At 41.7% G+C, this 13,156-nt stretch overlaps 1 protein-coding gene across 1 annotated transcript in view; it reads right to left on the reverse strand.

Moving 5' to 3' along the window:
• Window positions 1-8,441, reverse strand: part of LOC108683189 (dnaJ homolog subfamily C member 13-like) — a gene marked incomplete at its 3' end in the record, with an annotated part of 42,827 nt that extends 34,386 nt beyond the window's left edge. Inside the window, 7 exon segments of the mRNA XM_047882515.1 lie at window positions 235-420; window positions 920-1,078; window positions 1,328-1,513; window positions 1,875-2,015; window positions 2,874-3,009; window positions 3,418-3,500; window positions 8,169-8,441. Coding sequence (XP_047738471.1) covers window positions 235-420; window positions 920-1,078; window positions 1,328-1,513; window positions 1,875-2,015; window positions 2,874-3,009; window positions 3,418-3,482 — 873 coding nt within the window.
• Window positions 8,442-13,156: the final 4,715 nt, after the last annotated feature.

A 13,156-nucleotide genomic window follows, 5' to 3' on the forward strand; every position in this document is an offset into this window, starting at 1 on the left:
AGATGTGTATAAGAGACAACGCTCACCTTGACAGCAAGGCCCTCCGGCAGTAAGGGCCCCACGCTCACCTTGATAGCAAGGCCCCCCGGCAGTAAGGGCCCCACGCTCACCTTGATAGCAAGGCCCCCCGGCAGTAAGGGCCCCACGCTCACCTTGATAGCAAGGCCACTGGCAGTAAGGGCCCCACGCTCACCTTGACAGCAAGGCCACTGGCAGTAAGGGCCCCACGCTCACCTTGATAGCGAGGCCCCCCGGCAGGTCCGACACGGGCAGTAGGGCCTCAATATTGCAGTAATGGTAGCAAGCTATGAGGGCCCCAGTGGCCCCATTGAGCTGCTCTATGCCACGTGGCGTCGCCACTAGCGCCACAGCCACGCCACAGTCGCCGTCACGGCCCCGGGCCTTCTGCGCCGCACTCCTCTGCGGGACAGGGACGGTTAGGGCCCCAGAGGGGACGTTTAGGACAGGGCCGCAGAGCGGGCAGTTAGGGACTCAAAGGAGGCAGTTAGAGCCCCAGTTAATTAGGGACAATTAAGGACGGGAGGGGGCCCTAGAAAAGACGGTTAAGGGCCCCAGAAGAGATGGTTTAGGTCCCAGAAGGGACGATTAGGGCAAGGCCCCAGAATGAATAATTAAGACAAGGGCCTCAGAGGAGACGATTGGGCCTGTCTCTTATACACATCTAGATGTGTATAAGAGACAGCAGTAATACCGTTAATGCCATTACTTAATACCAGTAATACCGTTAATATCATTAATTAATATCGTTAATACCATTAATACCAGTAATACTATTACCTACTTAATACCATTATTTAATACACTTAATACGGTACCAGTAACACCGTTACTCAATATCATTAACTAACCTAACAATAACATATACGGATAAATTATCTGCCGTCACAGCTCTTCGTACCTGAAGGCCTGGTAACGAGAGTAACCGCAGTAAGGGCCCCATGGCAGCAAGGTCCCCGGCAGTAAGGGCCCCACGCTCACCTTGATAGCGAGGAGGCAGTAAGGGCCCCACGCTCACCTTGACAGCAAGGCCCCCCGGCAGTAAGGGCCCCACGCTCACCTTGACAGCAAGGCCCCCCCGGCAGTAAGGGCCCAACGCTCACCTTGATAGCGAGGCCCCGGCAGTAAGGGCCCCACGCTCACCTTGACAGCAAGGCCCTCCGGCAGTAAGGGCCCCACGCTCACCTTGATAGCAAGGCCCCCCGGCAGTAAGGGCCCCACGCTCACCTTGATAGCAAGGCCACTGGCAGTAAGGGCCCCACGCTCACCTTGACAGCAAGGCCACTGGCAGTAAGGGCCCCACGCTCACCTTGATAGCGAGGCCCCCCGGCAGGTCCGACACGGGCAGTAGGGCCTCAATATTGCAGTAATGGTAGCAAGCTATGAGGGCCCCAGTGGCCCCATTGAGCTGCTCTATGCCACGTGGCGTCGCCACTAGCGCCACAGCCACGCCACAGTCGCCGTCACGGCCCCGGGCCTTCTGCGCCGCACTCCTCTGCGGGACAGGGACGGTTAGGGCCCCAGAGGGGACGTTTAGGACAGGGCCGCAGAGCGGGCAGTTAGGGACTCAAAGGAGGCAGTTAGAGCCCCAGTTAATTAGGGACAATTAAGGACGGGAGGGGGCCCTAGAAAAGACGGTTAAGGGCCCCAGAAGAGATGGTTTAGGTCCCAGAAGGGACGATTAGGGCAAGGCCCCAGAATGAATAATTAAGACAAGGGCCTCAGAGGAGACGATTGGCCCCACAAAGGTGTATGATTTTCAAGCATCAAGGAACCTTTAAGGGCTAAGGGCTTTTAGGATTTAATGGCCTCACTAAGGGAGTAAAAAGTTCAAGCCTTAAGGACAAAGGACTGACCAGGTCATCAGCTAAGGGCTGGGCAAAGGCGTGTCTGTGGCCCAGCGCCTTAGTAAGGATGTCGGCTCTGTGGTCCGAGGAGAACCGCATGTGGTCCACCTTGTTCTTCTTGTACATACTCAGCTGGAACTCCAGTGCTCCCTGTGGGTAAAGTTGTATATTGAAAACTAAATAAAATTAAATGCAGTAATCCATATCTGTACATTGACAATTAAATTAAATCAAATTAAATGCAGTACCGTAAGCCATATTGCACTCTAAGATAAAATCGCATGAAAATCTCATTATAATCAAAACTTCAAAAAATCTGGAAACTTTACTATAATCAAAAACTCCTGGAAACCTAATATAAAAATTAGAGAAAACTATTTTTTTTTATTTTTGTGTCACAGTTAAGATTCGTTGTACAGTGTGATGTGTATACTGATGTGTGATATAGACCAGTCACTAACCACTACACTAGTGGCACTAACCACTACACTAGTGTCACTAACCACTACACTAGTGTCACTAACCACTACACTAGTGTCACTAACCACTACACTAGTGTCACTAACCATAACACTAGTGTCACTAACCACTACACTAGTGTCACTAACCACTAGTGTCACTAACCACCACACTAGTGTCACTAACCACTACACTAGCATCACTAACCACTAGTGTCACTAACCACTAGTGTCACTAACCACTAGCACCACTCACCTGGTTGTTGGTAGTCTTGGTCAGTACGGGGGAGATGCCGACAATGTCCCGGTAGAGCCAGGTGTTACTAGTGTCACTAACCACTAGTACCACTCACCTGATTGTTGGTAGTCTTGGCCAGTACGGGGGAGATGCCGACAATGTCCCGGTAGAGCCAGGTGTTACTAGTGTCACTAACCACTAGTACCACTCACCTGGTTGTTGGTACTAGTCTTGGCCAGTACGGGGGAGATGCCGACAATGTCCCGGTAGAGCCAGGTGTTACTAGTGTCACTAACCACTAGCACCACCCACCTGATTGTTGGTAGTCTTGGCCAGTACGGGGGAGATGCCGACAATGTCCCGGTAGAGCCAGGTGTTGGTGACCTCCAGGGTGTTGTGGTTGTAGGTTGTGATGCCCTCCTGCCCAATGCCCAGGATACGTTTGTACCTGCACACACAGCTTGTGTACATTACAAACATCATGGTTGTTGGAATTAATAGCAGGATTATTTGGGTTTGTAACATACCGTATACTAACTTATGATACATAGTGATGTTCACACTGAAAAAAATTCTTCCATATCACATTGAGGTTACACATAAAAGCAAAAGAAATGTCAGGTGAAGTGGTTAAACCCTATTAGTCTTCCAAGTTGAGTGATTATAAAATTTAACACTACAAAATTAACATAATTAAAGACAGAAATATATACCTATCAGTAATAACAGTAGAGGTAGAAACTTAGTGTTCCATGTTGAATGTTTCAAGAAGTCAAGGCTACAAAACTAGTATAAATATTACAAAAATAATATAAATATACACACAGCACACTTGAGTGTGTGTGGCAAGACTCACTTGCCCTTCCATGTTGAGTGTTTCACCACAAGATAGCATCCGATGTCAGGAGCTGGGCCGGCCATGCTTGCTGCCGTGCCAGCCTGCAAAACAAACTACCTACTTTAGAAAACTAATTACATGTATATTTCATCTCAAGATAGGTACTACCCGGGTACTTTAACAGTGAAGGTATTATCTCAGAAATTAGTACCTACCATATATGTTAGGGGGATGTGACAAATAAATCTGAGGACTCAATTGTTCTAATTGTGAGCTTGTAGGCAAAACTTTCAATGGTACACTTGGATCAAATTAAGAAAGGTAGCAAGTCTCATTCCATAAATATTTCTAAATTTATTAAGTATCATTTTAGTGTATTGTTTAAAACATGTACCTACATTTTACCATTGCTTCACTTTTGGTCAAAATTTGTGTTTATCCTCCACTTCATTTATATAGCTGAATAAACAGCAATCATGATGACCTCAGACAAAATGTATATAAAAAATATATACCGGTATATGGCCTACTCATATTTATATGGCCTGCTGCTAAGTCATAGCTTGCTTCTAAATTACATACATGAATGCAGTGGGACTTAGAAAATTTCTATGACGATTTGTACTAAATTCCAATATTAATTATCACATTTAGAAGGTTATGCAAAAAGAACATGTGCACATCTACCACAATAAAATTTTGTGTTGTGACTCATGAATTGTATCCTATATACATACTGTGAGATGGGATAAGATACCAGCAGGGTATTTAAATCAGGACAGTTGTCCCACATTTTGTAGAAATGTGGTGACAGTTGAACTAATCAAAATATTGCAAGGCTAAAAATAGTGGCATTAACTTCAACATCTATCTATACTACTATATCTATGTAGCATAGAGCAATTTAAGAAATAATACATTTACTACTGGCACCTCTGGAAAATCCCTGCAAAAAAGGTGTGAAAAGTGAGATTTTGGAAAAGTGCCCTGCTAAGGTCTGTGGCAAATAAATATTCACAATATCAAGAAATTTTACTTACATAATAGGTACATAAAAGTTGCACACAGGTGTTGGCTTAAAAAAGTGATTGACAGAATTTGCCTACCATCAACCGGGCTACTCAGGACGATTTTGAATGTTTTTCATTCATAACTTCTTACCATGAAACATTTCATAAGCAAGTTTAGGCTCATTTCAAAGCTCTTTGCAAGGGCTATCGCATGGCTTCTCCAAAAAAATTCCATATGCTATTCGTAAGGTGCCAGAAGCAAAAGAAGAGTGTCCCGAGTAGCCCCGTCGAACGGGGCTACTCGAGACACTTGGAATATAACTTCATTTTAAAACATTTGAAGCATGCAGAGCGTACTCATCCATTACCAACAGTACTCTGAAGTCCTCCTCTTTCATTGTAGATGATGTAGAGGTAGAATAAATGACATTTTCTGTGATTTTTACTTGTTTTTCCTTTATTGATACAATATTACCATATACATTAATTACCGTATTATTGATGTGATATTACCGTATTATTGATGCGATATTACCGTATCCATGAACATGCCATTGAGCATTTACAACAACCTTGTCCACTGCAAGCTTCATATCAGCAGCCATGTAGCATTTTTGCTGTATCTGTAAGCTTACAGGACGGCTTGTAATTTCACACCATTTTAATTGGGTTGAGTGAATTTACTATAAAAAATCGTGAAAAACATACCTGAAATAGAAAGGAATGTTTTAGTGACGACCATCATATGTTTTGGAGAAATAAATCATAGTTTAGGTCAATTACTTTTCATTCTATGATGCCTGGTGCACAATTCTATATAGGTATGACATTCTATGCACAATTTTGTGATGACTGATGATGCACTAATTTTTTGATAAGTGAAATTTTTTCGCTGAGCAAGGTAAATGTAATCAATATTCTTTGTTTTTAACCAATTTTTTTTTGTAACTGGAGCCTTTGCTAACTGAGGTTCTACTGCAAATGCGTTTTTGGGGGGGTGTCCTGAATAGCCCCGGGGGGTGCCCCGAGTAGCCCTGCCGTGCGGAAATGGCCGCCATTTATTTTTGATTGAGGTATGTAAATTCCGCGAATAAAGTTTTCATGCTGACACTTGTCTTCCACTTTTTTATAAGCAAAATTTTTTAATACGGCAAATATTTTTTTTACTACAGACCTTAGCAGAAGTAACTTTTCAAAATATCATTTTTCACCATTTTTTTCAGGAATTTTTTAAAGCTAGTACTATATGTAGTATTTCTGAACTTCCTTTATACTACATAGATAGGAAAAATGCTGATGTTTACGCCACTATATTTAGTTTTGCAACATTCCAATTAGTTTTGCTACTAAAACAGTTTTATGCCGTGTTGGAGGACTGTCCCAAGTTACCCCGCCCGTCCCGAGTAGCCCCGGTTGACGGTATATCATTCCAAAAAAATGGTGGACATTTCTTCAAGATGGAGTAATAAGGGATACCCCTAAAAATGCATTCACAGTAGAACCACAATTAGCAAAGGCTCCAGTTAACAAAAAAAAATCAATCACAACAAAAAATTTTGAATCACAAAATTGTGCATAGAATGTCATAGATAGAATTGTGCACCAGGCAACATAGAAAAGTAATTAACCTAAACTTTGATTTATTTCTCCAAAAAATATGATGTGGGTCATTCTAAACTTAAAATATGCTTCACTTCTTATTAAATTTTATAAAATTTAATAAATAATACTTGTTTGTGTTGAATATCAACAAATAAAATTGTGGTGTAGTAATTTAATATAAATTTATATAAATTATATGATATATATATATATATAAATTATATAATATAAATTATATATATATATATATATATATGATATAAATTTTCTCTCATGACTGTAACTTATAGAAAACTTTTCACAGATTACCTTGTTTACATATTAGTAATAGGGGATTTCATATGCTGCAAGTTTTCACATTTTTACTTGAAAATTCTCATTTCAGATGATGAATTTTGTTGTGACAATGCAAGGAAATATGGGGACATGGTGCCATTAAATGCTTTCTTAATGACCATTTACCTTTGTAATTTTGGAGTTCACCGGCTAAAATTGGAGTGCACACCCTAGAAATTGGAATCTCACAGCCTGATAGCAGAACTTTCCTTAACAATTAGATAGAAGATAATTCATCTTGAGGGAATCTCCCAGTTCTGCAAATGGTGGAAATTATCTAGTTGTGACCTAGTTGGGAAAAGTCCTACTTTTTTCTAAAATATTGCAGCTCTAATATCATTTAATTTTAGTAGGCATGAAATCTTATGGCTCTAATGTCATGTATTTTTTTTATTGAAGAAATTACAGTTCAAATGTCATTTCATGAAATTTTAAAATTCTGCAATCCACTGTACTATCAGGCTTCCACCAAAATATCCTGCATGGGTAATGATTAAAGAGTCAACCCAAAACGTTTTATTGGAGATCATATTGTTGCGGTAACGTCAGACCAAAGGCTGTTTCACACTTGTGCTCAAAGTTCATTTTTGAGTCCTATGAGTAGAAAAGTAAAGTATCATGGATACCAGCATTATCATACACAAGACATTGGTTTAAGGCTTAATAGATGAGGAAATTAACAATGAATGGATTCTAAAAATCTGTGGTTTGTCACTATGCGTCAGACTGCATTATCACGAGTTCAGTTGCCTCTAAAGTAGAGACAAATGTTATATTGTTATTGTTGCTGTTTCTTCATGGGTAAAATTAAAGATTTGGAGTAGGAACATGTGCACAGGCACTACCGCACTGGCAAATCAGTTTGCGGCTTGTTAATGGCTCTCATGGCTGGGATATGGACTTCACGGCTCAGAGATGAAAGAAATGAGTCCAGCTTGCAAATGATCCATAAAACCACAGCTTGAAAATGCAGTTGCGGTTCAGAGAATAAGCTTTTTCCTCACTAGGTTGTGGCCCTGAAGGTAGATATTTTCCATACTAGATTATTATCAGGCAGAATTTTCCAGAAATAGCAGGAAAAAGGATTGATTCACAAGAAATTTTCAAAAATAGCATGCAAAAATTAAAAATATGACTTTTACTTGATTTTCAGTACTTTTCACTAAAGAAATGAGCCAAAGTCCAAAGAAATTATTGAAACTGCAAGATTCCTATCAAGATAATTGTCTCATATCTCATTTTTAATAAAACTGCCTTATTAACCTGAAATATATCAAATTTATACTTTAATAAATTTTGTCAAAACTTAGAAGTTAGAAGCAAATATTTTATAATTTTGATTCTCAGAAAGATGGTATAAAATATTAAGCTAATTTCAGTGAAATTTTAAGAGGAAAAATGTGACATCATTAAATACTTCATAATGATAATTGCATCGTTTGCATTTAAAACTTAAAATTATTCAAAGGATCAAAGTCAAAGTTAAAGCCACTATAAATTTTGCCTTTTCTATGAAAATCTTCTGTACACTTTTTCAGTTTGGTAGTTGGAAATTTGAGCATTCATCAGCCTTACCACTGCAAATGAACAAGTGATTACCTACCTGCTACCTACTCTGTCACAATTCACATAGGTAAGGCTAAATTCTAAAAGTAAAAGAGTGCAATTGACTGATTTGAGTTTGAATAAGGAATTTTTGCAGTACTGTTCAGATTTCACTACATAGCTGTCATGTTTTAAAGTTGGCGTATCATTCCCAATATAGGTATAACTAATAACTCATTGCAAGTTTAAATAAACCTAATAACGAAAAATTCTCACCCTTTAGTTTAGATAGATTCAGGTGGCGCAACTGCTGATTGACTCGAAACTGAAAGTCGGGTCTTCTGATCTAATCAAGGGAAAGACTAATCTGTGTTTGACGGCTTATCAAAAATTTGATGACAATCGACCATGCGCCAATAGTAAACAATGACCGGTATCTGAAAAAAAAAACATTCGTGCAACAATAATTGAGCGGTCATTTGGATATGAACATATAAATTTAGATTTGTCAACAAATATTTATCTCTGAAGATTTGTTTTGACACATCCCACCGCATCTATGACACACGCGATATGTCACTCAGACGAAGACATCTCACGAACTGTTTTAAACGAGTGACTCAATAATTTGTTTCCGAAAACTTTCCGAAATGCGAAATAATTATGCTTAAAACATATTTGGTAATCATTTTGTTTCGGAAAGTGCAGACTTTTTAAGCCAATGTTTATTATTTGTCATATTTATCTAAGTTCCAGAATAGATATGAGCAATAATTATCTGTTATATACGAAAATAAATTTATGTTTTAAGTCACCGATTGTATTCAATATGCTGCACTTCAAAACGTGCAGCTTTCAGTACAAAAAGTTAGATAGGGATGAATGTACTGTATTTTACAGTACATCGCCGACATTTATTTTACGAACTTTCTATCGATAAATACCCTAATTCAGTTGTAAAATTCAATGAGAAATTTCACGTTCAGGGCCGGCAAGATTGTGGAAGCTGAACTACGACGGCATGCTGTAGCACCTGGATACTCACGGCAGAGGATACGGGAGAGGTATATCATTCTATAAACATGGAAATAATAACTATCCTTTCAGGCCTCTGACTTCGAAAACATGATCCTCAGGATTATGACATACCAAAATACTAAGGAGTGGAGACTGTCCAGGATTCTCCCATAATGCAAACCTATTCCGTGGCGGGACCACAGGTTGCTTATCGTCTAACCGTCATGCCAAAGGAGCTAAGAGGATGGGAATTCACCCATGAAACCTTTAAGGGATTGCTGGACATGTTCCTGGTCACTAAGGTTTACCAGGTTCATTAAGGTTTTGCCCGTTTACCAGTCTCATTCCACAGAGCTGGTCAACCAAACCATGATAATGTTAACCATGTACTGGGATGTCGAATATCAGTATTGAAAATTTAATCGTGTTTGGCATGTCGCCCGTTCAAGTCATCATAGGGTTTTAGCATCTAACTGAGATCCGAACACGCAACTCACTGCTCCAGTCCTATTTATTTTGGCAAACTCGGGGAGTACCAAGATTGGCACAAAGGCGCGGATTCGATTACGCTCAGTGCGCAGGTTTCTGGCCATAATCAGCTAGAAAGCTGTAGCAGTGAGTTGCGACTTCGAGACCGCAACAAGCTGTGAATGTTCTACTATGTTATGAATCGGTGACTGGCCTCCGGCTTAATAAACGCTGAAACCGCTATTATATTAATATAACTTCCTTAAATCGGAAATTGAACCTAATTAAATCATTACCTAGACAATATAAATTATAGTTGATTATGCTCGGTAACTTTCATTGAATTGCCGGAACGTCGCTACAAACCATAACATTTGCAAAATAATACAAAAATGACAAAAAAATTTCACCATATTTTAAATGAAAATTCACAATGAAATTGAGGTGACTTTTCGTCCTTTCTTTTGCTTCTCAATTCATAATGTTTAATAAAGAATTTAAAAGCAAAGAAAACACCAAGCAAATTCACTATTTCTTGGTGTTTTCTTTGCTTTTAAATTCCTTGTGAGCTTGTGATATAAGCAGACTTAATGTTTAATGTATTAAAAATTAGATAATTAACATAAAACATATGAGGGAGAAATGAAAATTACTATATGCTGAAAAGCTGGAAAAACATAAATTGAGGAAAATGTATGATAAATTTTTACCGAATGACGTGGAATGCTGACGAAGATCTCTTCCAACACCTGTGCTACCGCCCCACATAATGTGCCCCCCCCCCACGTGATGTCCCCTCCTACCCCCACCCAGTCCCCCAGCTACAGTCTCCCCCCACCCCTAACCGCCGTCCCAGCCCCCACTAACCCCCGTTTCCAGCCCAACTATCTCCGGTCCCAGCCCAAATTAACCCCAGTCCCAGCCCCAACTAACCCCGGTCCCAGCCTCCACTAATCCCGGTTCCAGCAAAACTAACCCCAGCCCCAGCCCAAAATAACCCCGGTCCCAGCCCCCACTAGCCAATGTCCCAGCTCCAACTAAACCCGGTCCCTTCCCCAACTAACCCCGGTCCCAGCCCCAACTAACACCGGTCCCAGGACCCTCTAACCCCGGTCTCTTATACACATCTATGANCTAAACCCGGTCCCTTCCCCAACTAACCCCGGTCCCAGCCCCAACTAACACCGGTCCCAGGACCCTCTAACCCCGGTCCCAGCCCACCAACCCCGGTCCCAGCCCCCACTAATCCCGGTTCCAGCCCAAACTAACCCCAGCCCCAGCCCAAAATAACCCTGGTCCCAGCCCAAACTAACCCCTGTCCCAGCCCTAATTAACACCGGTCCCAGCCCAAACTAACCCCCTGTCCCAGCCCTAATTAACCCCGGTCCCAGCCCAAACTAACCCCGGTCCCAGCCCCAATTAACCCCGGTCCCAGCCCAAACCAACCCCGGTCACCTACCCCCAAGCCCCCCTTAACCCCAGCCCTAGCCCCCGCCTCACAGCTGTAGTGGTCACCGCGTGGCAGTGTTGCAATAGAGGTGGTGGGTGGCGGTTACCGTGAAGGTGGTGGGTGGCGGTTACCGTGAAGGTGGTGGGTGGCGGTTACCGTGAAGGTGGCGGGTGGCGGTTANACTTCTCACACATGAATGCTGACTTCTCACACATGAATGCTGACTTCTCACACATGAATGCTGACTTCTCACACATGAATGCTGACTTCTCACACATGAATGCTGACTTCTCACACATGAATGCTGACTTCTCACACATGAATGCTGACTTCTCACACATGAATGCTGACTTCTCACACATGAATGCTGACTTCTCACACATGAATGCTGACTTCTCACACATGAATGCTGACTTCTCACACATGAATGCTGACTTCTCACACATGAATGCTGACTTCTCACACATGAATGCTGACTTCTCACACATGAATGCTGACTTCTCACACATGAATGCTGACTTCTCACACATGAATGCTGACTTCTCACACATGAATGCTGACTTCTCACACATGAATGCTGACTTCTCACACATGAATGCTGACTTCTCACACATGAATGCTGACTTCTCACACATGAATGCTGACTTCTCACACATGAATGCTGACTTCTCACACATGAATGCTGACTTCTCACACATGAATGCTGACTTCTCACACATGAATGCTGACTTCTCACACATGAATGCTGACTTCTCACACATGAATGCTGACTTCTCACACATGAATGCTGACTTCTCACACATGAATGCTGACTTCTCACACATGAATGCTGACTTCTCACACATGAATGCTGACTTCTCACACATGAATGCTGACTTCTCACACATGAATGCTGACTTCTCACACATGAATGCTGACTTCTCACACATGAATGCTGACTTCTCACACATGAATGCTGACTTCTCACACATGAATGCTGACTTCTCACACATGAATGCTGACTTCTCACACATGAATGCTGACTTCTCACACATGAATGCTGACTTCTCACACATGAATGCTGACTTCTCACACATGAATGCTGACTTCTCACACATGAATGCTGACTTCTCACACATGAATGCTGACTTCTCACACATGAATGCTGACTTCTCACACATGAATGCTGACTTCTCACACATGAATGCTGACTTCTCACACATGAATGATGACTTCTCACACATGAATGCTGACTTCTCACACATGAATGCTGACTTCTCACACATGAATGCTGACTTCTCACCACCACACACAATTCAAATCTACACAGGGAAATGTATCCCGGCCACACACCTGAATGGAGGTCACACAGCTGTGTGACAGGTGTCCTGAACATGCATCGCTTCTCCATTACTGGCGGCCACTGATGGACGCTGTATTGGCGGCCACTAATGGACGCTTTATTGGCGGCCACTAATGGACGGATTATTGACGGCCACTAATGGACGGATTATTGGTGGCCACTAATGGACGCTGTATTGGCGGCCACTAATGGACAGATTATTGGCGGCCACTAATGGTCGCATTATTGGTGGCCACTAATGGACGCTGTATTGGCGGCCACTAATGGACAGATTATTGGCGGCCACTAATGGACGGATTACTGGCGGCCACTAATGGACGGATTATTGGTGGCCACTAATGGACGGATTATTGGCGGCCACTAATGGACGGATTACTGGCGGCCACTAATGGACGGATTGATTGCGGCCACTAATGGATGGATTACTGGCGGCCACTAATGGACGCTGTATTGGCGGCCACTAATGGACAGATTATTGGCGGCCACTAATGGACACAATGTAATAGCTAATCAACGAACCTAATATTAACATTGAAGATACATTTAATTTCATTAACTATAATGTAGTGAATAAATCGAGATGTTAATTGAACATATAATCCATTAATCAAGCACCACATTAACAAGAAATGAAGTTAATGGACTTATTAAGTCCATTTAATTTAATAAATGGAAAAAGAAATGAAGTTAATTGAATTAATTAGTCCATTAAATTTAAAGAGCGGAAAATTTTAGAAACGTAGGAAAATTTATATTTTTAAGCATTAATTATATATTACATCTATAAAATATATATTAAATCTATTAATAAAATATTCTAATGGAACTAATGGACATGGCGACGCGAGCGTCATTATCGCGGGCGGCGTCCGCTGTAGATATCCTGCAGAGATAACAGTCTGCAGCAGCGTCCTGCAGACCTGTGCAGCAGCAGCGTCCTGCAGACCTGTGCAGCAGCAGCGTCCTGCAGACCTGTGCAGCAGCAGC

The sequence above is a fragment of the Hyalella azteca genome, unplaced genomic scaffold (genome assembly GCF_000764305.2).
Source record: "Hyalella azteca isolate HAZT.00-mixed unplaced genomic scaffold, Hazt_2.0.2 contig10622, whole genome shotgun sequence".
Taxonomy (NCBI): domain Eukaryota; kingdom Metazoa; phylum Arthropoda; class Malacostraca; order Amphipoda; family Hyalellidae; genus Hyalella; species Hyalella azteca.